This window comes from Corapipo altera, unplaced genomic scaffold (genome assembly GCF_003945725.1).
Source record: "Corapipo altera isolate COAL_440 unplaced genomic scaffold, ASM394572v1 52b, whole genome shotgun sequence".
NCBI lineage: Eukaryota > Metazoa > Chordata > Aves > Passeriformes > Pipridae > Corapipo > Corapipo altera.
Window position 1 is genome coordinate 1,468,310 of NW_020884922.1, and position 27,930 is coordinate 1,496,239.

General features: G+C 36.0%; 1 protein-coding gene across 1 annotated transcript in view; it reads right to left on the reverse strand.

Annotated features, from left to right (window-relative positions):
* Nucleotides 1-27,930, reverse strand: part of STK3 (serine/threonine kinase 3) — a 123,005-nt gene that overhangs the window by 39,987 nt on the left and 55,088 nt on the right. The window contains exons 7-10 of the mRNA XM_027657062.1: nucleotides 27,068-27,205; nucleotides 25,098-25,223; nucleotides 16,608-16,800; nucleotides 6,190-6,365 (exon numbers count right to left, since the gene is read on the reverse strand). Of these exons, the coding sequence (XP_027512863.1) occupies nucleotides 6,190-6,365; nucleotides 16,608-16,800; nucleotides 25,098-25,223; nucleotides 27,068-27,205 (633 nt within the window). The remainder of the gene's footprint in view (nucleotides 1-6,189; nucleotides 6,366-16,607; nucleotides 16,801-25,097; nucleotides 25,224-27,067; nucleotides 27,206-27,930) is intronic.

The window sequence follows — 27,930 nt, forward strand, 5'->3', positions numbered from 1 at the left end:
AGTAAAATCTGTCAGTATTTGACTTACAGAACTTAAAAAAAAGCGTAATAGGTCTTTTCTCTTTGCCTAATGAGGAGGTGGGAGTGAAAACCCAGCAATCAATACTACATTTTTACTTTACATGTCAGGCTACAACAACCTTCCCTACTGCCTGCCTGAGCAGCTGCATGATAATAAACCATGGCCACCACCTGTAAACCATCCACTGTGGACTCCTAACACGAATATCTCTCCCACTGAATTACCAACAGACATACCTTTAGTTTTTTTAAAAAAATCACTCAACACACAAGAAGTTCTGTAACAGTCACCTATTATGAAAGGTACAGAAAATCTCCACTGCTGAGGTTCACACTGTCTTCAGAGAATGACCTAGATAGAGCATATTATACTCATTACGTTAATTTACAGTCTCTCCCCTTTTAGCTGTGTTGGAACTGAAATGAATGAAATTCTGCATGGAAACTGTCAACACCAATAAATACATGTGTTTATCTCATAAATGCATATGGCCTACGCAAACCCAGAAACCTAAGTTTTGTATTTGCTTAGTTAAGAACATGTTTTCCTGGCAGCATCTGGAAATGTTTCATGATATTCAAGTAACTAATTAAAAACAAAGAAAAATGAAACTATGTTAATACTTCATTTAAATTACTTTGAAAAGAATCCGAAACGATTGAAAATAGATGAAATACGTTCATTTCCATTAATTAAAAGAAGACTGTTCCAAACAAATTCACCCACTGCTTAAATAAAATTCGAATAAACACAGCCAAGGTTTTGGACCCAGACATATTTCCAGTGAAGTTAGCTCAGCCTAGCTTTATTACTGAAGTTTTAATTAAATTCTAGATGGTCTTCAGTCATTTTATGGTATTTACTTTTTTACCAAATTGTCACATTATACATTCATAAATGTTAACTGAAGAGCTGCATATCTGCGATACTATCATTTCACAATTATTATATTCTTATGTATTTGTTCCTTTTGAAACCCAGGGAAATATTCTGCCTAGGGTAACAGATGGCTTTGAAATTTTTTGTTGCTATTCCAGAATCTTTAAGTCACCCAAAATGCATCTACTTAAACATGATACTGCAGTTATTGCAAAACATGATCTACGTGTTCACTGTTTAATATTTAACAATCTGGATACCATTCCTGTTTGGCAATAATTCTGCTAGAGACAGAAATCATTACCCTAGCATTGCTATAATAAATAGATTTGCCTTTTTACATTTTATCATTTCATAGCAAAAAGTACATGACTCATTTAAAATTAAATAATATATTTAATCAGTGCAAATGAAGTTTAGCAACTCATTCTTACTCATGTTAATTCACAGGTTATCATCAATTAGGTATCACTTCACTGCAGCTCATGTAAATCCTTTATTAACATCATGTCCCACACTGACATACATTACTAAGGGGCAGAAGGACTTACAGAGCAATTTTACATCTTAATGAGATCTAAAATGTCACGATACAGCACAAATGTAAGCAGCAGGTTATTTAACAGCATGTACACACCAATCTAGCAAGCTAAGATTTATCCAGGTATACCCATATAATAAAAATGTTGAGTACTTCTTGCTTATTAAAAGTGCACCTTTTTTGGTGAAAATTAATTTTTATAATGCCCATAAATTTGTGATAAATATATCACAATGTATCACAAAATCTTCAACTGTGAAAGATTATAAAAAAATTGAGCAAACTGTTTCAACACCACCTTGCTCTCTCCAGCACCTACTTATCTAATGTGAAACATTCCCCATGGAAAGAACAAAGCTATCACAACATTAAAAACAACTCTTCTTAAAAGGACTGGTCAGGCTGATGGACAAAACAAACACATCATTTGTTCTAATTCATCACTCTGATTCAAACTGCTGACTTCTGAGATACGACTAAAAGTTGGTCCACTAAAGAGTTAAGCCTCATTATGAAAAGCTGTTTATACCACACATCTTTAACACTTCTAACAATGTCATACCCATACACTACAGAGCTTTACTGAATTTTTACTTATTCGATGACATTGTGCCACTTTTACTCACAGTGAGTAGAATCTTGTTCATTACACTTACTGGTGTCAAGGTTTGCCGTGAATGCAACACCAGTTAACCCCAAGTAATACTGACAGAATTAGGATTGAAAGCACTGCTTTAATTTTGCCATCTGCTGCACGCCTGTTAAAAGTAATTAAATTCTGTAAGAGAATTGCCTACAGATCGATAGAATTCATTGAAAACAAAAATCCACAATGATCCTTGAGTGTGAAAAGCACTTTAACAATTTAACATAAAAGTTGAAGTTTGAATAAACACTAATTTGGATTTTTTGAAAGAGATATATGTCAAATCAGAGCTTCGACACTCCATTTCAGAGGCTGACGTGGAAAAAAACCCCCAAAATATTTACAAGTACTTCCCCAGAAACACATTTCCCTAAGATTCACTGATATCAAAGACCCATACTTATGGTTTTGAGAATTTATCATGAGATGTCAGAACCAGACAACAGAATAACTGAAAACAAAGATTAAAACCAGCAACTCTACATATAGTCACAGAAAAGACAACGTTCCTAAGTGTTTGGCATTGAATGCTTTTGTTTGTTCGGTGGTGGTTTCTTTTTAGAAAGCAAGAAGAAATGTAGTATAAAAACCCCAAACACCTCTTATGCACAAAAACCAGCAGCTTAAGTCCTGAAGCATGCATAACAGGGTAAATTTGGAATAATGTAATATTCAAGGTGAGTATACAGTATCAGAATTAAGTCCAGTTAAAAGTTATTTGCAATATACCTGATCCAATACAAAACTTGAAGATCTGCAGCAGCAATTTTTCTTATCGCTTCATGGAACGTGCCATCGAAAACCAGCACGGACTGGTCCCGGAACTGAAGGTCCACAGGACCAACAGCCCGAGATGGATCTCAAATTCCCATATGGCATCAGTGAAAAAGAAATAAGATCAGCTTTTGAATTTCAAAACAGATGTACTTCAATAGTGAAAAAACAAAGCATAAATATGTACTTAAAGAACAAAAAATGCTGCTAAAATTACTTTTTGTTTAAGGCTCAGATTGATGACTAAAGCATCTTATTTTCTTGGAAAAGTCTTCCAATTCTATTTTCATTGGCAAGGAGTTTTTAAAACATTTACGTCAGGGCAGAAAGCTACGTTCTCACAACAACTTTCAAACCAGACCTTGTGCTAAGTTCATTTGTGTTATTTTATATATTCATTTATCCACATTACGAGAAAAGTTTCCTGTATCATTTATTTCCATTATTTAAAACCATCAGCAAGAGTGTAAGACTAACTGCTGTATCGGCATTACATGTATTTGTACATTTAAACAAATAAAATAACTATATTTTATCAAACAGTAACTGTTTTATCAAGCAGTAAGATAGACTAGGAACAGGATAAAATATCACTGTGCCCTAAAGCAAACATACCACTTGGACACAAGCATTAGTTCCCAATTCTGCAGGATTCGTTTCATAGTACACAGAAAAAAGCAAACTGATTAGTTGCAGGGATTTATAAAGTTCCCTTTCCCTTCTCTCTCCCCCTTCAATGGTATTTCTGCTTCTATAGTTCATGCTTTAACAGACACATAGTCTTTCCATCAATATATTTGAATGTCTCTTCTTAGCATGGCACCGTCACTCACCCTGGCTCACAGGTGACGTGCTCACTGGCTGCCAGCATTGTTATGATGTGTTTGGCTTACAAGGCTATGAAAGAATAACAGTATCATTCAACAAAGGAGTTTGGCAACCTCTGACTTACAGAGCATCCCACCTCTTCTATACAGAAAGGTGGAGTACTATTGGAATATACTAGCATTAAGTTGCATTTTGATCATTTATATTTTAGTTCCAGTATATCAATCCCTTCTTTAAATAAAATTATGACTGTCACCATTTACTGCTAAGACCCCTTTTTAGATCCCATTAAGGCTAATTCCAAACAAAACAGAATGGAATTATTTAGTACAAAAAGTCTCCATTATTTATCCCTTTCATGAATCATTTAAAGACTTCATGTCAGCAACTGAAAACATTCATGTTGTTCTAACAAAGAGCAGACAATATATTATGCATGCTGCCCACTGATTTATCCTTTCAGAAAGTCTCTTGCAGGCCACTTGCCAATACTGTCACTTGCTGTCTAAATATAAATAGAAGTGCTTCTAGAATATATATATAAAAACAAATAATAATTGCCTAAGGTTCAAATCAGCAGGATGTTAAAACCCACATCCTGTGTGGTATCAGCTGGTACCAGACAGCTTCAGAGAAATGTATTTTTGAGTGGACTGCTCTGAAGCAGTGCATCCACTACTGAAGAGTCTTCCTATATTCTTTCTTAGGCTGGATTATCTATGGAAGTATTTGGCTTTCATCATATTTAAAACAGAATTCCATCCCACACATGTACACACATATATTGTCCATGCAAATAGCAATTCACTTTTTAAAAAATCTGATCTGGTTTTCAATCACAATAATTTTGTAGCAAAAAGCATTACAACACTGCCTTTTCAGGAGGCCAAGGGTGAACTGCACATCACATAACTTCCATGAGACTGCAATAGGTTCCCCAGACAAGTTGTGGCTGCCTCATCATTGGAAGTTTTCAAGGTTACAGCTTTGAGCAACTAGTGCAAGATGTCCCTGCTGGAGGAAGCTGGACTAGACGACCTCTAAAGGCCCTTACAACCCAAACCATTCTAGGATTCTTAAGTCTATGAGTGGCCAGTCTAAGTCCATCTCTAGCAAGGTTTGCCTACAGAGAGCAGTTAAGCATCTGAAGATCAGAACCCCTTGGGTTTGGTTCTAGGACAAATTCGTATTTCAAGAAGGCAACTTCATATGTAGAAGCAACACCAGCAAGTTCCACATGATTATCCACGTGTGAAATATTTATGAACAAGCACTTACAGAATCAGCGTCTTAGCATTTACAAAAAGAATCATTTTTGCCTCCATTTCTTCACAAGTACTGGAAAAGATAGGATGAATTTTAAATTGTTCTAAAGGTAATCTTTTTGCCACTGTAATAACCCCACTGAAATAATGGCCCGTTATTTTCCAATGAATAGTGCAACTCTTTTGTTAGTCAATTATTAGGAAAAGCCTAAAAAAGCTCCACCCAAAACAAAATTCAACTAAATGAAAACTCTCCGACAGCAACAGCTTGTACTGTGCTATTTAACTGGCTTTACTCCAGTAGTTTAAATTTAAGAGTCAGCTTAAAGTAGAAATGAAGTAAGTGAAAACTGGGGAAAAAAATTCCACACCTACAGCTGTCACCTAAAATTAAACACATTTCTCTCCAAATCCCAAGTGTGCTTTCGAAAAGGTGTCATGTGATCATATTTAGCTACCGCACTGTAATTAAGAACATTTCATCCACAACGGATAAACTAAATTCTTCCACTGAAACGTTAAAAAATTAACAAAGCTGAAAACCAGGTGTAATTACTTACAAGTCTCTAATCAGTAACTATTTCATTTTAAGTGCAACCTATAACTCTGAAATATTTTTTTTTTGCCCCTGTTATAATGTGCAACACGGACAAAAAGAAAAAAACTACACATACTTTGGAGGGGGAAAAACCCCACCCTAAAATAGACAGACGGGTGTTAGACAGAATAATTCTGTGTGGAGAGATGTGTGCTATTGGAATAGCACCAAGAAGATGACTTGTGCAAAACAGTAGGTGATCTTAAACATCCCCAAGGAGATTGATTAAACGGCTCCAAACCAGTTTAAAATGTTTATCATTTTACTGAGTTATGCAGCGAACATGACAGCAATATTCCATGTCTGTGGCAAATTTGGGTTTTTTCAAACAACTAAGTCAATTTTTAAAGTTGTTACAGCACATAAATTTTAAGGAACCAAAATCATCTTAACAAAAAAAAGTAGTTACAAAGTAGTATAATGTCACATGTCATTCCCCATTAAAGATGTCCTGTGCTAATTAAATGTACTTATTTCGACAATCACGATGAGGCATTAAGATTAGACAACTGGACAGTATTCTGGAAAGTTTACTTATATTGTTATTTGTATTAACACAGTTACAGAGAGGGATTAAATATTTCTGCATAAGTAAAATAAAGAGTATGCAAGAAATTAAAGAATAAAATGTACTTACAAAATCAAAGTCTCCATCTTGAGGGACCTTCCAGTTATCAGGGAAAACATTTTTGGATATGTGGTAAGGTTCATGCATGTTCTGATTACAGTTTTCAGGGCTTTTATTCTTGGAATCTTGTTTATCAAAGTAGTCCATGAAAGAAGGCCTTTGAACTTGCGGTGAAGTAGCATTTCCTTAGTTGAAAGAAAAAAGTAAAAACTATTTAAAGATTAAAGATTTAATGCAGTATAAAATAAGCTTCACTCATTAATTTTCTTGGATTTTGTAGAAACTGATACAGTCATCTGTATGTGATGCAAGCCTCTGTTTGTCCCCTGAGGATCTTTGGCATAAAAGCTCATAGCCGAAGAATGATATTTTTGTAGCAAGATACAACGTGGAGAAATGTTCAAGACATTTCAGAGTTGCACACGCAAACAATATTAGAAGTTACTTCATGCAATATCTATTTGTTGTTATAGAGACTGAATAACACAAGGTGCTAAGCATCCCCTTGGGTGCAGAATGCCCCTATCTTCAAGGCCTAGTCCACAGGCACTTTAAGAAAAGGATCAGAGTTTCACCAAAGGTGCGATTTACAAATTATTTAGAAAAAGAACTTCAAAAAACAACCACACAAACCATGTCTAGATGCTGCTTAATTAAATTCATTGCCAGCGAAGGTTCTCGGAAAATTACGGGGTCATTACTCTACAGATGGTTGCAAAGCACCCTGTCTCCATGGTGTGGAAACTCTGGGGGATTTTCATCATCATCTACGTAGCTACAAAGGTTTTACAGAGTAGACTAAGATCAGCGTGAACTCCTGTTCTATTATTCTTTTTATGAAATTGAAAGTAGGAAAAAAATTATCTTCAATCCTAAATGACTGAAATTCGTTTTCATTTGTGAGATTTCAAAGCAAATTAATTACTAAATAGCACAATAAATAAACATAACTGTCCCCTCACAGACCATATTCTGCATAGCATTGACACATGAAAAGTGTACTTGCTTGCAGCATAACACATTCTACATAGAGAAATATGAAATACATTTTCACAAATAAAATATTAAACAGGATGAAAAATATAAAAAACTATGGCGGGGGGGGAATCTAACACCAAAACGCAGACAAAAACATACTTTTAAATTACAAGCATAATAAAATAATAGGAATTTTTATTTGATCTACTTGTTTTAACAAGTGAAAAGGTGAACCACTAGAAATATCTTTTGGGTTTGTGTTTAACATGATCACTAGGACTTGCTAATCTCCTTATCTGGCTTTACACTTGTTTTTATTCATTCATTAAGTGGGTTTTTTTCCCCCTTCCACCTTTTATTTCATCATCTCTTCCCATTCCCTTTGTCTAAAGATTTTTTCATTCTAATTCTGCTCTATGACTCTCTTTTTATTAATGTTTATTTTTGTACTGCCATCTTTTCACAGAGTCATCAAGGTTGCAATAGACCTTCAAGATCATCTTGTCCAATTGTTGACCTAGTACCACCATAATCACCACAAAACCATATCCCCAAGTGCCACATACAGACTCTTTCTGGCTTGTTTTAATGTGCTCTTCTACTGCCTCACTCTAGGCTTTACCACATTTGACTCCGGCTGCTTTTCTTCAACTACACAACAGTTCCTCATTCAGTCTGCCATGTGTCCATACACACCTTCTCCTCCTCACATTTTTAGTTAATTTTTCTCTCAGTTTTTGCCATGGTCTTTTCAAATATTGCTTCTAATCCCAGTTTATAGCTATTGCTACTCATCATCTTTTAATTAATAACAACCATGGCCATAACAATTCAGTGAACTAAACTGCAAGCTGAATTTAACAGACCAGATAGCAGATACCTCTTCTTCAGAATCTCCCAAGTTTGCCCCCACTGAATGCAAGATCACCTGAAGGAGGTTTCTTGACCTCTTGAGTCTGGGACTGAGAAAGGGATGAGAAGTAAGCAATGGGAATTCCAAATACAGAAATAAGCACTAAAGGGCAAAAATCACAGAGTCATAGAATGGTGTGGCTTGAAGGGGGCCTTTAGAAACCATCTAATTCTAATCCCCCTGTCATGGGCAGGGACACCTTCCACTAGACCAGGTGCTCACAGTCCTATCCAAACTGGCCCTAAATACTTCCAGTGCTGGGGCATCCACAGCTTCTCTGGGCAACCTGTTCCAGCATCTCAGCAGCCCCATAACAAAAAATTTTTTCCCAATATTTAATCTAAAACTGCCCTCTTTCAGTTTAAAGCCATCACTCTCACTAGAGACCATTGTCAAATGTTCCTCTCCAGCTCTCTTGTAGGCTCCTCTTAGGTACTGCATGGTGCTGTAAGATCTCCCCAGAGCATTCTCATCTCTAAGATGAACCACCCAACTCCCTCAGCCAGTTTTCATATCCATCTCTCTAATCATCCCATCAGGGGTGCTCCATCTCTCTAATCATTTTCATGGTCCTCCCCTGGACTCGCTCCAACAAGTCCATGTCCATCTTTTTTTGGGGGTCCCAAGGCTGAACACAGTATTATGAGTGAGGTCTCCTGACAGATCAGTAGAGGGTAAGAAAAATGGAAGAATCTAAATTTTAGAAAAGCACACATTTAGAAAACAGATCCAAGAAAAAGCAATAGTACGAAGGAGGTGGAATTAAAAACAGAAATACAATGCATTTTCTTAGTACAAACTTTTCATTACTTGATCGCTGCCCAAAACCCCTGAAACTATTTTTACCAAAAAGATAGGACACCACATTGCTAGCCTTTCACAATCAATATTTTTCTCCTGCTGAGATGGCTGTACTTATATTTCATCCCTGAGACATACTTATAAACAAAAAGATTACCAGTGTCTCAGTTCAAAACTCTAAGTACCAAAATGTTGGCACATTACAGGTAGGACAGTCTCCCTCCTCTCCTGTAACAGAAAATACTAAAGATTTTCCAAGCACTGCTCCTACAATTTAAAACTATTTATGAATATCTCCCTTAGACAAGTAATAGAAGACTGCCTACATACATAAAACAAACCAACCCCTACAAATTCCTTGCTACCAAATGAATATTATGGAAAGTGGGTCAACAGGACCAAAATGACTCCAAAATAAGAAAAGTAGATTTATTTTACACTTTGAGGATTTGTGTTATTTGTTTTGGTAAATAAGAATTCAGAATTTGCTTCTGATTTCTATTTAGCATACAGTTACTTAACCCATTTAAAAGAACAAGAGGTGCTTCTTCTTCACTGCAAATATAAAAACACTCACACAAAACCAGAAATATGACTGCAAAACAATGGGACCAGAGGTATTTCAAGGTTTGTGTGGGGCTTTTTCTCCAATGTAAAAGAAAATATAAAGGATTTATTTAAAGATTTATTTGTATGGCTTTATTTTACTTTTATAACTAATTAAATGAAAAAAGAGACACTTTTTAGATCTCTAGCTAACCTAACATTAACAAGTTTAGTTAGCATTTCATGGGAAATGGGATAGGTTGGCACCACTTTAAAGTGTAAAGGTTCCTATCTCTTTTATATTTACTTCATAAAAACCTCAGGCTCTTTATGGCAGAGCAAACTGAAGCAGGTTGCACTTCTCTTTGCAAAATATAAAGTCATTAGAAGATCATTTTGGTCTGAAAGTACTTTTTCTAACTTTCATGAACAGAGTAATGTAATTTTCTCAATTGCCTTTCAAGAGCCAATAAAATTAGAAGTACAATACATAAAGATTCCTTTAAGGACACTTAATTCACTCATCTATCCAATAAGTTACTTTTTACACAAAAAATTACTTATTTGCCACAAAAAATCTGCAGCACACCAGTATCACTCCACACTTGCACTAAAAACCTACTGTTTTATTGTGCAATAGCCTGCTCCATTCTAGGAGGATTTGGATTTTTCCGTTCTTCTAATTACTCTTTACTTTCAACAAGTTATCACAGAATTACAGAATATGCTGAGTTGGAAGGGACCCACAAGGATCATCAAGTCCAACTCCTGGCTCTGCACAGGACCATCCCCAAGAGTCACATCATGTGCCTGAGAGTGTTGTCCAAACACTTCTTGTACTCTGTCAGGCTTGGTGCTGTGACCACTGCCCTGGGGAGCCTGTTCCAGTGCCCAACCACCCTTTGGATGAAGAACCTTTTCCTAATACTGAACCTAAACCTCCCCTGACACAACTTCAGGCCATTCCCTTGGGTTCTGTCACCGGTCACCACAGAAAAGAGATCAGTGCCTGCCCCTCCTCTTTCCCTCATGATGAAGTTGTAGAAGATCATGTTTAAAAATGTTTGTCACAGTTTCAATGTTTAAGAACATCTGTCTCTTATCATCCCTACACTCACCCACTGCAGGACTTCAAGATGGCTTTGGGGAGAAAATCATAAAACAGCAGTCAGAAATTGCTGGTAAGCCATGGAACACAGAGACCGCCATGGATGCTGGAAATACATACTGTACCTCAGCAATACCCCCAGTAGGAATACAGGCAATAGCAATGTCCCCAAATAGTTATGTAAGTAAGTTTCTTCCAAAAAGTATGCTCACTAAAATGAATGAGGCGACAACATAACATAACACAACACCAACTCTACTACACTGTTTCAAAAACATATCACAACTAAAATAAATAATTTGAAACACACCTTTCAAAATAAGGAGGAATATACATGCCATTCTAATGCATGTTTTAATAAAATTCAGTTGATGTCATCTATAAAGAAAAATGATTTTTCAGTGATATATTTCCAACAGGAAAGTATTATATTAGTATTAAATTGATTTTAAACCAGTTTAAAAGTTCTGCTGCTAGTTAGCAAGTAAGGTCAGCAGATGAGGGTGTCCATCTCCTACAGATGGGAGTCTCCCACTACAATTTCCTGGGAGGGCACAGGTGGTGATATTTTGTTTGTTTGGTATTTTGGAGTGGGGGTTTTACAACTTCCTACAGGAAATCTCTAAATCTTTCTCTCATTCTGTTACTACCAGGGCACTGGACCTCTTTTGCAGCTGCATATCTACAGAGGAAAGGTTTCTTCCCTTTGCCAAAAGCCACAAGCTTCCACAACTTTCCCCATCCTGGGGATCTCCATCCACTACTCAACTGAGGAACATTTCCAGCAGCTGCCTCTTAAGCCAAGTTAGGGATCAGGCTCTCCTATGTGAAGTGCTTCTGTGAACATTGTCACTATCTTTATTCCCTCAAAATATATTACTTTGTCACTATTAAAGTCAGAAGATGCATAGCAATTAGCTTCTAGCTTTCTCTGACCTACTACCTATCTACCTACTCTCATCCCTACTTCAAAGGCTACCATGGCTTATACAACATCATATACTTCTCAGGTTTTATATTCTGTACATTCCTACCACTTCTCTCTCACCACACAAGTTGGCCTACAACAGAGCAGTAATTCTCCTGGGAAATGGGAGACAGGAGCCTAGAATTCTGACCTCAATCTCCAGTCAAATGCACCTAACAGTGAATTACCATGTAAAAACTGCCACAGCCACTTCCTTCAGCCAAATTTTAAGCAGAAAATTGTGACTGTATTTTATAAACGGGCAAGTTCTGCTGCTAACACATGCCTATTAGACAATAACCTCAGAGAATTAGAGGTCAGCCTACTTAGAATCGCAAGGAAGCATCAGCAGAAACTGGATCCCCAATTCCTTAGGCCACAGCAGCTGAGAATCTATCAAAGGATGGATCTAAGAAATGTTTGACAACAGAGAGCTATGTAACAAAGTGGTTACTGAGTTCACTGTTTTCATATCACAGTGACTTATACATCCAAGTCTTCATTCAATTTCAGGCTTCATTCAGTCTTTTGTTTGTTTGTTTTATAATATACATATTTATCAGAAATAACTGCAACTGCCATTTAACCAGAAAATCCACACTCAACCAGCTGAAGCCTTCAGAGACTTTTTGAAGAACTGCGAACTCAAGTTTAAACAATTTTTCATGAGGAAAAGTTTCAGGCACAAAACACTGCTTTACTTCTTGAGAATAAGACTTGTAAAAGTGGTTTAATAACTTTTGGTCTATTTTTCCAACTTCCGGAGAAAAGAAAAAAATGTTCAATGACATTACTATTATAAACCCATTAGTCCATTCCAGATGAGTTATACTTTATTTCTGCTTTCAGCAAAACAAAGAAAATCCATGTTAAACTAGCATTTTGCAACAGCTCTTAAAGCAGAACTGCTAACATGATTATTTTAAAAAAAAATCCCATTTTTAAAATATATTACTAGTAGTAGTATAAATGAACAACTTTATTACTATCACAGGAGGGGGCTTGAGGAGTGAAATAGGCTTGTAAACATCTATCATCTCTCTCTATATACATATAGAGGAGTAAAGCACTAGTACAGCTCCACATGGCATCAAGCAAACCATCTTACTGTGGGCACAGTAAAAACGCTTGAACAAAAACTACATCAGTGAAACATCAATGTCCAGGCTACAGCCCCATTAAAACCAGCCCATAATTAAATTTCCTTGCTGAATTCCTACTGGACTTAGGTCCTACGTTGTCATAAAACACATATCGCTAGCTTTTGCTTTTCAGTTGTAAAAAGAGCTGTAGGACTTAGGCCTTTCTAAGAGTTTTGAAGCATTAATCCAGAGCTATCTAAGCATCCACCTCACATCACAGAGGAGACTGACTTGCAGCATCACATAATCCCTTACACTGGATGCTGAAATCACTAAAAAATAATGAATAAAGCAACTCATTAATTTTTCTTATCAACATGTAGGTTCTACAGTATGGTGCCTATCCCACTGTAATCAAAAATATCATTATACAATAAGAAAGTTCACCAAATAAGTGCTGGAACCAAACCTGTTGCCTGACAGCTGAACGATGAAACCATCTCTTCTCCTCAGACTACCTCCAGTTTGCTGGCTTTGCTTTGCTGGAGGTATGGGGCTCAAGACAGTCACCTATGGAGGATGAGGGAGAGGACAGAAACCTGCTGTCCCAAAGATTATATTCTTCTGTTTGATAAGAAGGAAAACGTGTTTGAGAATTATGCTGACTAAACCTAAAATATTCACATCTTACAGGCCAAAAAGTAACAAAACAAAAACCTGAGCATTTTTCTACACTCTAGCTGTCAAATGCCACCTCATTTAGTTCACTGTCCTCATCTTTTAACACATTCATTACCAGCCATGAACTATCTAGAAGCTTCACCAAATCTGAAGCAACATTTAGAAACCCAGAATAATCCAAATGGCACTAAGAGACAACTTGCTTTCCAGCCCAAGTAGATGACAAATATAAATTTAACAGGGAAAAAAAAAGAAGCAGGGGAAATGCTACTGAAAAGGAGAAAAGAGAACAATCGGAAGTACTCTTGGTGCACCAGAAAGCCCTAACACTAAGCCTTGCCAAAAAAACACAAAGGGAATGTGGGAAAGCTGGTCTGAACACTGGTCTCTGCACTGACATATGAAAAAGCTTCTACACAAAAATAAGTACAACCCAGGCAACTGAACAAAAGAAGTAATACTTCCATCATTCTCACTCTTTCTTTACTCCACATTAAACCTCCTAAAGTTAAGTTGTATCTTTCCATCTCTCTGTGTTCTGCATTTTCTTCCCTCCTTCCAGGTACACACCACAGTCTCTGTTCAGAGCATGCACCGGGCATACTGAGCAAGATGGCATAAATGTTTTTTATTGGTAGATTGTATAATGTATGTTGGGGTGGGATGATAGGCCTCTTTTTTTCCAAATCCCAATTTTATCTGGGCACAATTCCCCGTTTGTGAAAAAAATATGGTTTTAGTTATTTTCTGTCATGGCTCCCAGAGGCCTCTAAGCATGGGTACTTATAAATAAAAACATATTACTGTTTCTTATTTTGTCCTTGAGCAGGGAAACAAAAGGCAGAAGGAAACAAAACATGAAACTAAACACAACAGCAATTAAATAAAAAGTTTGTCACAAATATTTTGTGTCTCTAGGAAGGAAATGAAATCCCTCTTCCCTAGTTTACTAAGTTTATTTCTCCAAGCTTCTTGCTTGCAACGTTCTATTATTCAGAAGTATCAAAGAGCACTTTCAAGCTACGTGTTCTGATTTATTATAATCAAATCACACAAATATCTAGAAAGTGCCTACTTTGCCTATAAAGGTACACTGGAAACAGCAAACAATCTCCAAAGTCTTTGTTGAGTACAAAGAAACACAAAGCCTGCCTCTCAGGGGCAGTAAGGATTTTTATGTCCCTTCTTACTAACATTTATTTAGGACCCTTGTTACTCCTCCTGTTTCAGCCAACAGCACAACAATCACAGAACCAAAGGACCAGCTACAGTGGACGTGACTTATATTTATTTTTAGCTGAGAGATGTGAAGGTCCTGTTCCTGAATTATTTCTAGTTTTTAATGTAAAAAATGCAAATAATGCCTAATGCAAAATACAAGAAATTCTAGCAAGTAAGTGCTGAAATCAAACTTGCTGCCTGACAGCTGAATGATGAAACCATCACTTCCCATTAGGCTACTTCCAGTTTGGTGGCTTTGCTTTGCTGGAGTTATGGGGCTCTAGACAGTCATCTATGGGAGAGGAGGGAGGGGAAGAAAACCCGCTGTCCCAAAAATTATATACCCTTGTTTGACAAGAAAGGAGAATGGGATTAAGAAATATACTGGCCAAATGTCAAGGTGTAAAAAGGTAATTCCCTTTCTAGCTACAGATTATAACTGGAATCAATTCAGAATTGAAAATAACAATGCAGTTTAAAAGCGATGTCTCCAGCAACATAACAGACAAATAGGACACAGATAAGAGACTGCAGAGCAAAACTAATGACACTTTTTTGATCTGTTTGGCACAGTGACAGATATTTTCTCTCAGCATATATAAATACTACATGGATAGCGTAGTGCAGTTTGGTACCCTACTTACATAGAACTTACTTATGAAGCCTGAAGTGATTTATCAAGCACCACAGAAACTGTACTAAACCTTAATTCATGATACTTCCACCCTAAGAATTACTTTACTCCAAATTTGTCGGTACTATCTTTCCCTTTTTTTTTTAATCACTCATCTTTCCCTCAGCTTGTTGAAACTGATGGGCTTGAGATCACTTGTATTAACCCTCCATCAGGCACACGGTCTAACAGACAAATATTCTGTTTCAGCATGAAAACAAACTAAAGCACATACTGAGTCTTTTCATGAGGTGAATCATCATACTTAAACTAATTACTAATCAAGAGGCATGCATGCTATCTTATTGCTGAGAACACTAAGGAAAAACAAAAGAAAAACCAAAACAAAACCACATAAAACCTAAACAAACAAAATCAACAAAACCTCTTTTTCTTTAAAACTTGCTGTACACTAAAATAAAATAAAATCCTGCTTTGCACTTCCAACTAATCTTGCACAAATCACATCAGGTGTCTATATGCAAACACGAATGCAGCTTTAGGTTTGCTATAAGACATTCTACAAAGTTCTTTATTTGGCACTGATTTTCACTCTTGAGACATTAGCTTTCTATATTACACACACAAACACAACTCCCCACCTCCCCAGACAATAGCCTGGAGTTAAACATTACATTGTGCCTCATAAATTCAGGCAGCTACAGCCTGAGTTAGATTCATCTATTGATGCTGCCCATTTAAGCAAATAATTCTATTAAATTCATTGGGCCTCAATCTGCAGTAGTCCTCAGCCAAATAATGACCAAATCAGTACATAAGTATTTATGAATATTTCAGTATAAGTTATAATTTTATACATAAAAACATTTACAATTTTTTTTATTCTGTTACGTACTCCCTCACAGGCCACCAAGTCAATTAGAACTTTTTACCAAGGTTTCAACAATCTTTTGATCATTGACTTAAACCAAGGATTATTAAATTACATTCCAACGAATATCTGAATGATAACTTGCTTATAAAATACAAATTTGCTAATTGATCATGACTTACAAAACCATCTTGCAGCAAGATATATTACTGTATTACTGATTGCTGACCCCATGGAGAGTCACGATGTGTTCCCAGGACCACTGGCATTGAAACAGCAGCCTCTCAATCACGTCACTTCAGTTTAGCTCCAAGGAACTGGTCCAAATGGGGGACCAGAGACAAAAAGCAAGACACAAACAGTAAAAGGGACAATTCACAGAAGGTCAATTTGATAGTCCTCCAGAGAAAGGGGCAAAGCAGCAAAACCAGGCTTCTGCTTTGAATCTCCCACTACAATTATCTTTTTCTCCACAAACTACAGAGAGTGCTTAGAAACACAAATACACCTCTTCTGCTGTTTTAACCACAGAACTTTACACTTAAAAGCCACTGATGATACAATATTGTTGTGCAGCATGAGAAAACATATGACATTATTAGAAGAAAGCAAAGTGGCAACATACGTTTCATGGTCCCATCTTCCTCTTCATCATCATCGCTATTTATCACCATGGTCCCCAGGTCTGATTCTAACATAGTGCTGTTGTGTTCAATCATTGTCTGGGCGCCTTCACTCATCGTACTTGTGGCTCTCATGGTACCAGCGCTCTCTGAGTTGGTCTTTACCATAGTGTGAGAGTCCAACTCATCTTCATCCTACGGAGAAACGTTTGCCAGAATGCAGAAGATCATTTAAAATAAAGAAGTTAACATGCAATCACTTAGATCCTTATTGATTAGTTTTATATCTTTACGTGACCTAGTTGTACTGCTAGACTTTCAGGTTTAAAGCTTTAAAGGAAATAACAAACAAAAAAGTTCCACATAAAGGAAAAATAAAAACTTTCTTCTGCCTCACAGATGCATGACAGGGTGAGTATAACATGGCCCACATGCTCACTTTGCATCAGCATCCAGTTCTAAGTATCTCTGTGATTTTCATGACCCATTTTACCTCTCTGGGTTCCAAAAATCAGTGCCACAATTTACAGAAAGCTATTTGGTTGTTTTACAAGGGACTGTCACAAGGATTTGTGCTGGCCACCCTTAACTAAGTATCATGCCCAGCATCTGACATTACACACAGTGGCCAGATGACAGGATCTTGTTCAATTTAGTGATTAAACAATCCTCTGAGTTTCTGAAGTCGTCCTCAGAAACAGAAAATCAACTTGACTTACTTCAAGTACTCAATTCCCTTTTAAAATCTCTATTACAAGAGTGAGTAAATAACTTATTAATACTATGTATAAAAATACCCATCAAACACATCCTTACCCACTAAGTGGGTGGGTAGATAATACCATGAAGATACATGGTAGCATCTTGAATTGGTAACAGTAATGGGCCAGGCACGTGAAACAGAACTAATGACAAGCCAGTTAATGATACATAAAATTCATGTGTTTTGAAAACACTAACAGAAAATCCCACTGCTTTCCAAAATCAGATTTTATACACACATCACAGCATTTCAGGAGTAACGTGATGGACTGTGACTATTGCTATATGAGTAACATCTATTACTCAAGGAAAAAAAAATTTAGACATTCTCCTTTGTTGATTACACGTAAGAAATAACACACATCACTGTTACTCTATGTCAAAATTATTCTATGTCAAATTGTTAAATTTTAAATACAAATGCTACTTTCACCAGTTTTATAACCATGTATGCATGCATTTCCTCTATTGTGTCAAAACTTCGAGTCCCTTTTCAAATGAACTCTATCCCTGATTAGCAAAATATTTTCGCTACATAGTTTGAACGACTATTGGATAACACTGTGGGGTTTTTTAATTTGCCCATTACAAACAACATGCTTGTTGCAACATCGATTCATAAAATTGTTTAGGTTGGAAAAGAAAAATTCCCCTTTTTCCTAAATCTTTGTATTGCTTTATAGATTTTAAATTTTTAACTATGAAGAGATTTATAAGAGCATGGGCTGGGGGAGACAGAAAAATTAAACCCAAGACTCAAATGCCTGCAAGGTCTGGCACTTTCTAATTCTCACTGAACTCCTTCTTTTCCTTTCTCCTTATTCCCTGACACAGTAGACAACTTGCCTCTCACATAGGCACATGAACACAAGCAGCTCCATTGCCAGACGACCTGTTTCACTAAGGGTTGATCTAAGCAGACACAGTGAATTGCAGTGAGCAGTAATACCAATACACCAGCTCCTGAAATTTATTCTATTACATCTCAACTAGAAGACACAAAAAGAGATATAATTTTGATTCAGAAAATCTGGCTAACAGCATACCATAATGAAACCAGGATACAGACCTACATCTGTGATTAAAATTCCAAACATCAAAAGACTCATAATTTTCCAGACTATAATTTGTTAAAATCTTGAAGTTCTTCATTTGCATTCTTTCTGGGTTTTTTTTAGTTGCATTCTATTTAGTACTCTGTCCTTAAAAAAATTACGATATCCCCAAAGATACAGTTAGCTTACAGCTACAGCACTTGCCAACTGTACCAGTTAAAAAATGAGAATATTTTGGTACTGCTCCTCCTGGTGGTAACTTTAATTTTCTTTACTTCCCCGCACCAAATGTTCTTGTTTACCTGTGTTTTCTGTGAATTATATTTTTCTCCTTCTAAAAAGGGTACTCAGAAAATAAAGTGGGTTTGGGTTGCATTTTAAAAGTGCCGGAACACTTAAGCTACTGTTTCCAAGTGCTTCTTTCAGTAGTGCAATACAATGCAAAACTGACTCACTGCTGTTTCTCCTATTAAGCACTACAAATGTGGCATCTCTAACATACAGGTAGGCAAATCTCTGAGTTTAAGGCATAGTGACACTTGATTTGTAGATTTGCTTGACTAAAATTAATATCCATTTGCAGTGCATACGGTCCTAAACGTATCTAAACTGAAATCAGAAATTAAGCAAACATTTTCCTGAACCTCAAAAGTTTTATTTTAGAAGTTAGTGGGAAAAAAGCAATGGCTAACAATACGAACAGGTATGAAATGCAGTCCTAAGTGACCATTTTCATAACTTCTGATTCATTTAAAAAAATTGATCTTTTATTTCTTTAGTCAAATCAAGTATCTGGACTTGTTTCAAAGAATAGCATTTGTTTTCCAGTCTAAGAGCGTCAAAAGTCTTCACCTTACTCTTGTCTCTCAGCACAGAGAACAGTTATCTCTTAGTACCTAGAAGACTAAGGATCACAAAAGGCCTCCTCAGTACTAACAGAACAGTTGTTCTGTTAAAACAACTGAAGGGAAGAACACAACAATTTTGATGAATGGTGTTTTCCCTAGTTCAGGAATGATGTACCGAGACAGAACAATATAAAACTTTTTTGTGTCCTGGGCATGTTCCAGAATAATTAATTTTGTGGATTAGCACAGACTTTTCCCATAAATGTCCTTCCAGTATTTCTCACAGATATGATATTTAGCTAATATGGCAATAGATTATACTGGATCTGAAAAAGTAACTTCATAAAAATATCCAGTGGATCCAAGTTATGGAAGTGCATATTTATATGAGAGATGAAAGCGATTCCTTCATACAAATTCTGACTCATGCTTTACAGTTCATAAATATTGAAGTAGAACTTCTGATCTGTTGTTAAAGAAAGGTAAACTCCCTGATTAAATAAAAACAAACAATCCCAATTTTAACCAGGAAAAAAAAATAAAGTATTAGAGATGAAATGTCGTGTTCTCACACTGTTTATGAAAACAGATCCAAGAATCAAACAATAAAAACAGCTAACTCTGGAATCAAACTGCCTGTTGTTCTCCTGTGTACAAGTAATAAGCACCAAACTTGTATATGGGAGGGTTTCTATTACACCACTATACAGCAACAGAAGGCATGCATGAGCAAGAACTCTAAAATCTCTTGAAATGCTACAAAAATTACAAGAAACTACAAGAAACTCTGAACAACATCATTATGTAAAGCATAAGTAAAACACTCTAAGTATTCTGCAACTCTATAGGACTAACTCTCTGGATATTCCTATTCACCAAAAATGTTATAATTAACAAAACCAACCTTTGAAGTACAAAAATGCAATCATAAAGATTTGATTATCAGAATATAAAATTCAGAAAGACTTCAGCAGAAACCACACTCAAGACTCCACAATATATTTGTAAAATAAAAGATCTCATCATCACACAAGAAGTTTTCTCAGAGAAATTGGCCTTGCACATCATACCCAAGTCTACATCATGATAGAAGTGAACGAGCCAAGGTGATAAAGATTAATGGATTTTTCTGTTGCATTTTAAACACCGATAGGAAAAAAGGGATAAAGACGGATAAAGAAAAAAAACTAAACAAGAGAAGGAAATATGGCAGTAATTTGCCTTTAAAATCTCTCGCCCTAAGTTTGGCGTGTAAAAAGAACACTAGAGGGCAGCAAAGACGGCCAACTCGGCTGCAAGGCATTAAAGGAAGATTTACACACTGGCAAAATTTAGTATCCTGTAAAATAATTTCATTTACTATTAACACCTCATCATCACCTTTGAAAAACGTGGCTGTAGTCACAGCTATCTTTTTTTAAAGCACTGTAGTAGCTACATAAACACATAATATAATTTGGTCAAGCACAAGGATTTTGTAAAGCTCCTGACACATACAAAGCCAGACTCCAACGTGAGCACACAAAGCTTAGATCCATCAGGAAAACAGGTAAAAACTTAACTATCAGCCCACAGTCAAATTCAATAGACATATGACACAAAACAGCACTTGAGCTTTTTTTAGACCTCCATCTAACTGATACACTGAGTATCAATGACTTGCTGCACATTCTTACCTCCCTATGTGTACTCTGCCTGTAACAGGTTTCTCCCTCTACATTGCCGTGGATTTTAATAACTTGCTTTATTTTACTCAACAAAGCCATTTTTACATATTTCTAACTTCAAGACACTTAAAGGACTGCAATCAAATTTAATTAATATATATGTCAAGTGTTCTTTGGCTTAAAGGAAAAATGCTACAAGCCCAGAGTTTTAACACTGCCATGCAAAGTTACACATATATGCAGACAGATACACAGCTATATCATAACACATTCAAACACATGAAGGAAGCATGAAAGCAAATATAAAAAACTTCAGAAAAATAAGGCATGGTGTATAAGCTTTAAGATATGGAATAACTCATGATTCACTAGTTCCTTTAATACAGCTACATAAATATTGTAAAAATATGAAGGAATAATTACAGTAATTACTTCTTAAGGTCTCAAAATACAGATGCCAATTTTTCATAATTAATATTGGATTAACCAAATAAACTTTTGTATGAATGAATAAATAATCCTACATACAGGAACAAGTGATTATCAATGGCTGGCTTGGTGTTGATAGTTGTCAACCACTCAGTGTCCAAGAAAAAACAAAGGAGTACTAAAGTAGTAAGTCCTTGTTTTAATATTCTAAAAGAATTAAGCATTTCTCACATAATAGAGACATTAAAATGTAAAAGAAAATATACAGAGGGCTGCTTGTTAGCTCATTCCTTTAAAGATCCACAGAAACAAATATTTAGATATGTTTTCTGTGAGCTGCCAGGCAACGAGTTACTTTACATTCCCATAATACAGCTGCCCAGCCTCAGCATCCAGCTCACATCACACTTCAGAAAATGTAGGAGAGAAGAGATTGGTCATGTTTAGTAATGCCTAAACTAACATTTAAACTTTGATATTGGGATTAACCTTCTGTAGAACACACCAATTGCAATTCTTGCTTAATTAAAAAAATCTGTACAACTACCTCAGCAGTTATCAAAACATGTCAGTTTGTCAGAAGGCATTCTCATCACACAAGCAGCTCTCATAACAAGCATAAAATCAATTCTGAGTACACTATTTGTAATGATATTGTATCTCTCTGGAAGGATACAGACATGAAGACTGTATTCAACCTGTCCATTTATTTACAGCCAGATAGTATGAAGTTTTGAACAGCAAAAAATATTTACATTACAATTGGCAACTTCACATGCTATAAAATGTTCACAGATGGTGGTAAAAAAGAAAAATAAGAATCAGCTTTGGGGATGTGACTCTTCCTCACTTGAAGGAAAACAACCTGAATCAATCCTAAAAATTAAGTATATTATTGTGGAATTTTTGCATCTGATTAATTCTCCAAAACCACTCAACTCCTCTTGGAGCTATGCGAGTTACTTTAAACTTGAGTGCCCATTACTATACAATATATGGCTTTAAGAAGGAATTAAAGCTAAAAAATCTTATTCAAATGTAACTGTTAAGGTTAAACCTGATTTCCTAACGTAAGAAACTTCATAGTTATAACATTTTATACCTTTCTTTTTAATGGGTCCCAAATCATGTACCAGTGAGCAATGAGCAGAACTGCTCAAGTTTTACCATAGGAAATTCTTTGGGGGGTTAGATCAATAAATTTAATAAATTCAAGTCCCTGACAGAGTAGCTGAAGCCATTCTTTTTCAATAGTATATTAACTCAATTCACTGCTGATGAGAGATCTTTAACATTAATAGACTCTACTTAACACTAACATCAATATTTGCTCTTGCTTTTAGGTGTTAAATATGCATTTCTCCAAGTTTGAGTCTGCCTTTGCAATTCTATGGCGAGGACTTCACAGAGATATCAATGGGAAAAAAATCCATTTTTGAGGTGTTATTTTCCAAAATTTATGTGCTGGGTGGCTAATACTTTCCAACTGAACAGTGACTCCAATTCCATACACAATCTGAAAATACTACTACACAAGGTAATTTAGGGACTGTCATTAGCTCTTTGTAGGACTGCTGCCATCACTACAGGCTTATCAAAACCCTTATTATCATTTGAACTGCATGACTGTGTACTCATGCAAACTACACACAAGCAGCCCTGTATGTCTTCAGTGTTCTGTGGAACTGATTCATAAGAAGGACGAACATGCAATGGTTATTTATCTTTATACTTGAATGATGGACTGCTGACTTGATCCACTACCAAACTGTACATCAAGTATACCAAGCTGGCACTCATATTAGCTGCCTTACCTTTCCAGAAGGAAAGAATAAACACTCAGAAGCACAGAAAGAACTGGTTTGCTCTTTTTCTGTCAGTTCCACAAACAAGTTCAAAATTAAATGAAAGACAGAATCTTTGTGCTTATTTTCAAATCATGTATTATTTCAAAATGAAGTGGAGGCCCTGGGGAAATTGATTTTTTGTTTTTCTAAAATTACAAACTGAGATTAGATTTCCAGTTACTTCAGGCTTCACTCGCATCTAAAGGTTGCTCAGGAGTTTTCTACTATGCAATACATGATCAACGTGCATTCAAGAAACATGTTACAGAAAACTTCTCTGGTTAAAAAGAAAATGGTAACAGTTTCAAGAAATCACAGAATGGTTTGGATTGGAAAGGATCTTAAAGATCACGTAGTTCCAAGCCCCCTGCCATGGGCAGGGACATCTTCCACTAGACCAGGCTGCTCAAAGCCCCATCTAACCTGGCTTACCACTCTTGTAGGTCCCCATGGGTACTGGTACAAGTTTATGCTGCTGTTTCCTAGTTTGGCTGCTTTTGCACATTTAGTTGATCAGAACCTTCAGTGCCAGCAGCTGGACAAGATTCCAGTGTCATCTCTCAATTGAATCTGCAATTTCTTACAACAGTGTACTGCACTGGAACTCAGTTGCAAGACACAGGAAGTCTGTATTACAACCAAACAATTACTAAAACCAGTCCAAAACAAGATTTGTTCTGCATTGTGACCCACGACAGCTATTCACAGGTCACTCCCAAACATGGAGTTTAGACAAACTGTATTTGTCAACTAGGAAATCCCTCCTCCTCACCTCACCATTAGTATTCTTTGTTTTATTCACTTGTACCCTCACCTTTTGTATTAAAACTAAGTATTTCCATATACTACAACTGCTCTTATTTTTAAGAGCAAACCAAACTTTTAGAGAGAAACATGCAACAAACAAAAGACCACACTGACTGCTGGAGATATAAAACACTCCACAGAATCTGCTCGAAAAGTATTTCTATATATAGATCATCACATAGCACTCTGTAACAAGGATTCTACAATTTGCTGTAGGGCAAACTGCATTACTGCACTGCTCTTTTCTGTTTGCTCAAAGCTGTAAGTTTTCTACTAACATTCCAGTCTCCATCTTCTCCGTGTGCTATTTCCTGAATGACCTTGGTTCTCGTTGTATGTGTGGTAATGCACTTCTTTGAAGCACATACTGCTGCATTGCACAAGGCTGCCCTGAAATAAACCATGTAGGAAGACTAATAATACCAGGAACAGGGACTTATTCCTAACATTGCCAAACAATTCTAAATGCAACCTACATATCACATGACCTGCTTCTCTCCTCAAACATATGCTGACAACTGAAGAATGAAATTCTCTCAGCATTTTCACATCACAGGCGCAACTTGATTCAAACCACATTGCAATTGCTACTTACTGTGTATTGTGACTAACTAGTCTATGCATTAGACTTTACAAAAAACAAACAAAAACCCAAAACAAACCAACCCCCAAAAACCCAAAAGAACACACAAACAAAGAAAAAAAACCACATGTGCCCTGAAGTAAAAACTAAACCACTTGTCTAGAAGCCTACCTGTGAAAGTGGAACTTTAAGAGTTTTTGGGGGTTTTTTAATGTTAGCTTGAACAGTTGAAGTTTGACATGGTTTCTTTTCTCACTCCCTAAAAAAAGTTTTTACTAGGACATCTCATGGAATAGTGCTGAAAGCTGGCTCATATGGCATTACTCACAGCAGAAGCATTACTTATAATTAAGAGTGGAATACTCAGAATTTGTAGGCTTAAAACCAGATAGAAAACTGGTAAAGAAAAGTATTTGAACACAACTACAGGAAGCAGAGGAAAAACAGCAACTAATCTGTAAAGTACAGATAGTTACAGGAAAACAGGTACACACCGAATTTTCTTCCTCCTCTTCTAGTTCTCTCTGCTGTTCCTCATGTCGCTTTGCCTTTATCTCCATAGCTTCAGTTATCAGGTCCCTTAAAATTGAAACTGGCTTAGCATTCTTAATAAATGTATGCTAGGGAAAAAAAAAAATCATTGAAATATGTAATATGATTACAGTAGTTGTGAGTACTATTCAACACCACAGACTTCAGTGATAAACAGTAACGTACTTTACACAATAATTAAAATTTATACAAACACAACATACAATATATTTTAGCTATTTCGTAACTAAAATTTTACTTTAACTATTTTTAATTACTGCAAGACTTGGGAAATACAATAATTTAACAAATGTTTTATAATTAAGGATATAATTTTTAAAGGAAATGTGCAGTAAATAGTAAATAGATAGAATGGTGATGATCTCACACAAAGTTTTTCAGATATTCTGTTACAGAATTTAATTAATCTTAACAAACGGAGAGCATAAATTAGTGGCTCTAAGCAGAGCAACTATGGCTGCTCACTTAAATAAACCTACACTTTATTTGTCATAAAATATTTCTTGATCTACAACGCTGAAATGTGGAACCTTACTTTTAGTAGGAAGATTAATTTTTAATTCAAAGCCATTTAAAACAATCACTTCTTCCTTTAAGACAACACGTGCATGATGCCATTTATATTCATTTTGCTGTCTAATAAACATCTGCTGTTAGAAAAAAATCTGATTTTATATCATTATATGCAAATACCATTTAGGCAAAACATAACTAAGCACCTCAGAAATATATCATTAAGTATCAAAAAATTGTTCCATGAAGAACAGAATTGATGAAGCTTTGTATCCTGTACCTACTACCTATCATCTCCCTTGATTTATTAATTCAATTACTCTCCCTTTCTTCCATGACCTTTCCCCACAAACAGTACTTCCATTCCCACTCACACATACAGCACCTCCAGCTCCATCACTCATGCTCCAAATTCCAGCTGTGGAAAAAGGCAACATGTACTTGTGATGAACATAACATTCAGTTTTCTAGTCAGTAACTACGTGGAAAGAAACTGCACACTGAAGTTTATTTTCGTTTGTTCCTCCTTACTTGTACACATTAATGCAAATCTCTTCTATCCAGCTGCTGGTATTAAGCTAACTATATGAACTTCAAATCTTGAAGGTCTCAAGTACTGATTCATACATCACACAGAAGTCTATCAATTTTACTCACCTTTTGGTGTTTTGCAGTGTATAAAATTAAATATTCATAACATGACTTATGAATTTGATGGATTTATTACCAAAAAATACTTTGCAAAATTTTTATGTTCATCTTTGTTAGTGGAGTTCACTGGAATTTAAATTTTAAAAGCTGCTATTGCTAGGTCAACACAGAATAAATCTAGCATGAGAGCCCTACAGCAAGAAAAAGCCTGGTATATTGTGCCTTGGCTCCAAAGGTCCACACTGCCAATTGTGTCTCACATTTAAAAGTGCCCACCTGGTATAACTCAGCTCAAAACCAAACTCATTATACTGTCCATTTGCATCAGACCCTTCTAGGACACAGAGCAACCTGTCTGCTTGATTTGACATGACCAGAAGGAAAGATTAAATATACTCCATGGGTGGTCCACACGGAGGGTAACTTGGGCTCAATTCTTTCACTTAACACTTGTCTAAATTCTGAGATCTATTGAGGGCCTCTAAACACAAAGCAAGGGTCCAATTTTAATAGCAAGCATCAGCCCTAAACTATATGAAGAGCAATGAATTTTTAGAAGCAGCAAAGAAGAAATAACATGGGGGTAGAGATACAGGAGCTGACAGTGAAAAACCCACAAAGTGGAAAAGAAATAAGGTATGATAATAGTTAAAATAAAATTTGCCCTTAGAAATTTTCAGAACAGTTCTGGTTTGAGGGGAAAAAAAAGCCATAAAATCTGCCTTTCCTCAGTAACTTAAATACTGACCTGTAGCAGCTGGGTTGCTGTAGCTCTTTGTTCAGGATTTTTCACTAAGCATTTCTTCACAAAATCAGTGAATTCATCAGACCAGAGTTCTGGCTTCCGGAAGGTTGGAGGGGGATTTGTAGGAATCATAAAAATAGCCTAGATAAAAATCAAACAATAGCAAGTTTAAACAAAACACATCATCACAGCATCGAAGCCAAGAAAAAAAAACCTGCTTTATCCACCTTTCTTATCAGGCTAAGAATCTGGAAGACAAATTTTAAGTAAGCGAGGATTTCCACTCAGATCAAGATTCAGGAAGTAAATCCATCTGCTACTAATGTAGCTACTTCCCATTAGATTTTCCCTATTTAAACGGTACCCCATCGAGCACAAGACTCATTATTTAATCTATTGCTATTCATCAATCTCAAGAGATTATTATATTCTTTCAGAAATTCTTAGTAGAAATGACAGCACTGCTTGTTTAAACAAACACATATGAACTTGCTGTGAAAAGCCAAGCTCACCTTCTCCTCTCTTAACTGCATCTAGTTTTATATGAGAATTGCTTAGAAAATTTGAGAAGATTATTACTTCCTTTTGCATTCATAATTCATCAGATGAAGTTTTAAAACTTACTTTCCAAGTAACATTTAGAAACATATGCTAAAATACCTAAAACAACACTAAAAAATGACATAAATAATGAAGTAACTTGTCTGCTAGCACTGGGAATTTACATGAAATTGAAAAGGAAACATTTTACCTACATAACAGAAATTTCTCCTGTCGAGAACCATATGCACACACATTTTTCAACTAGGAAAAAACATTCATGCTATATAAAAAAATGTTTGTCCTACTTAAGATTATATATATAT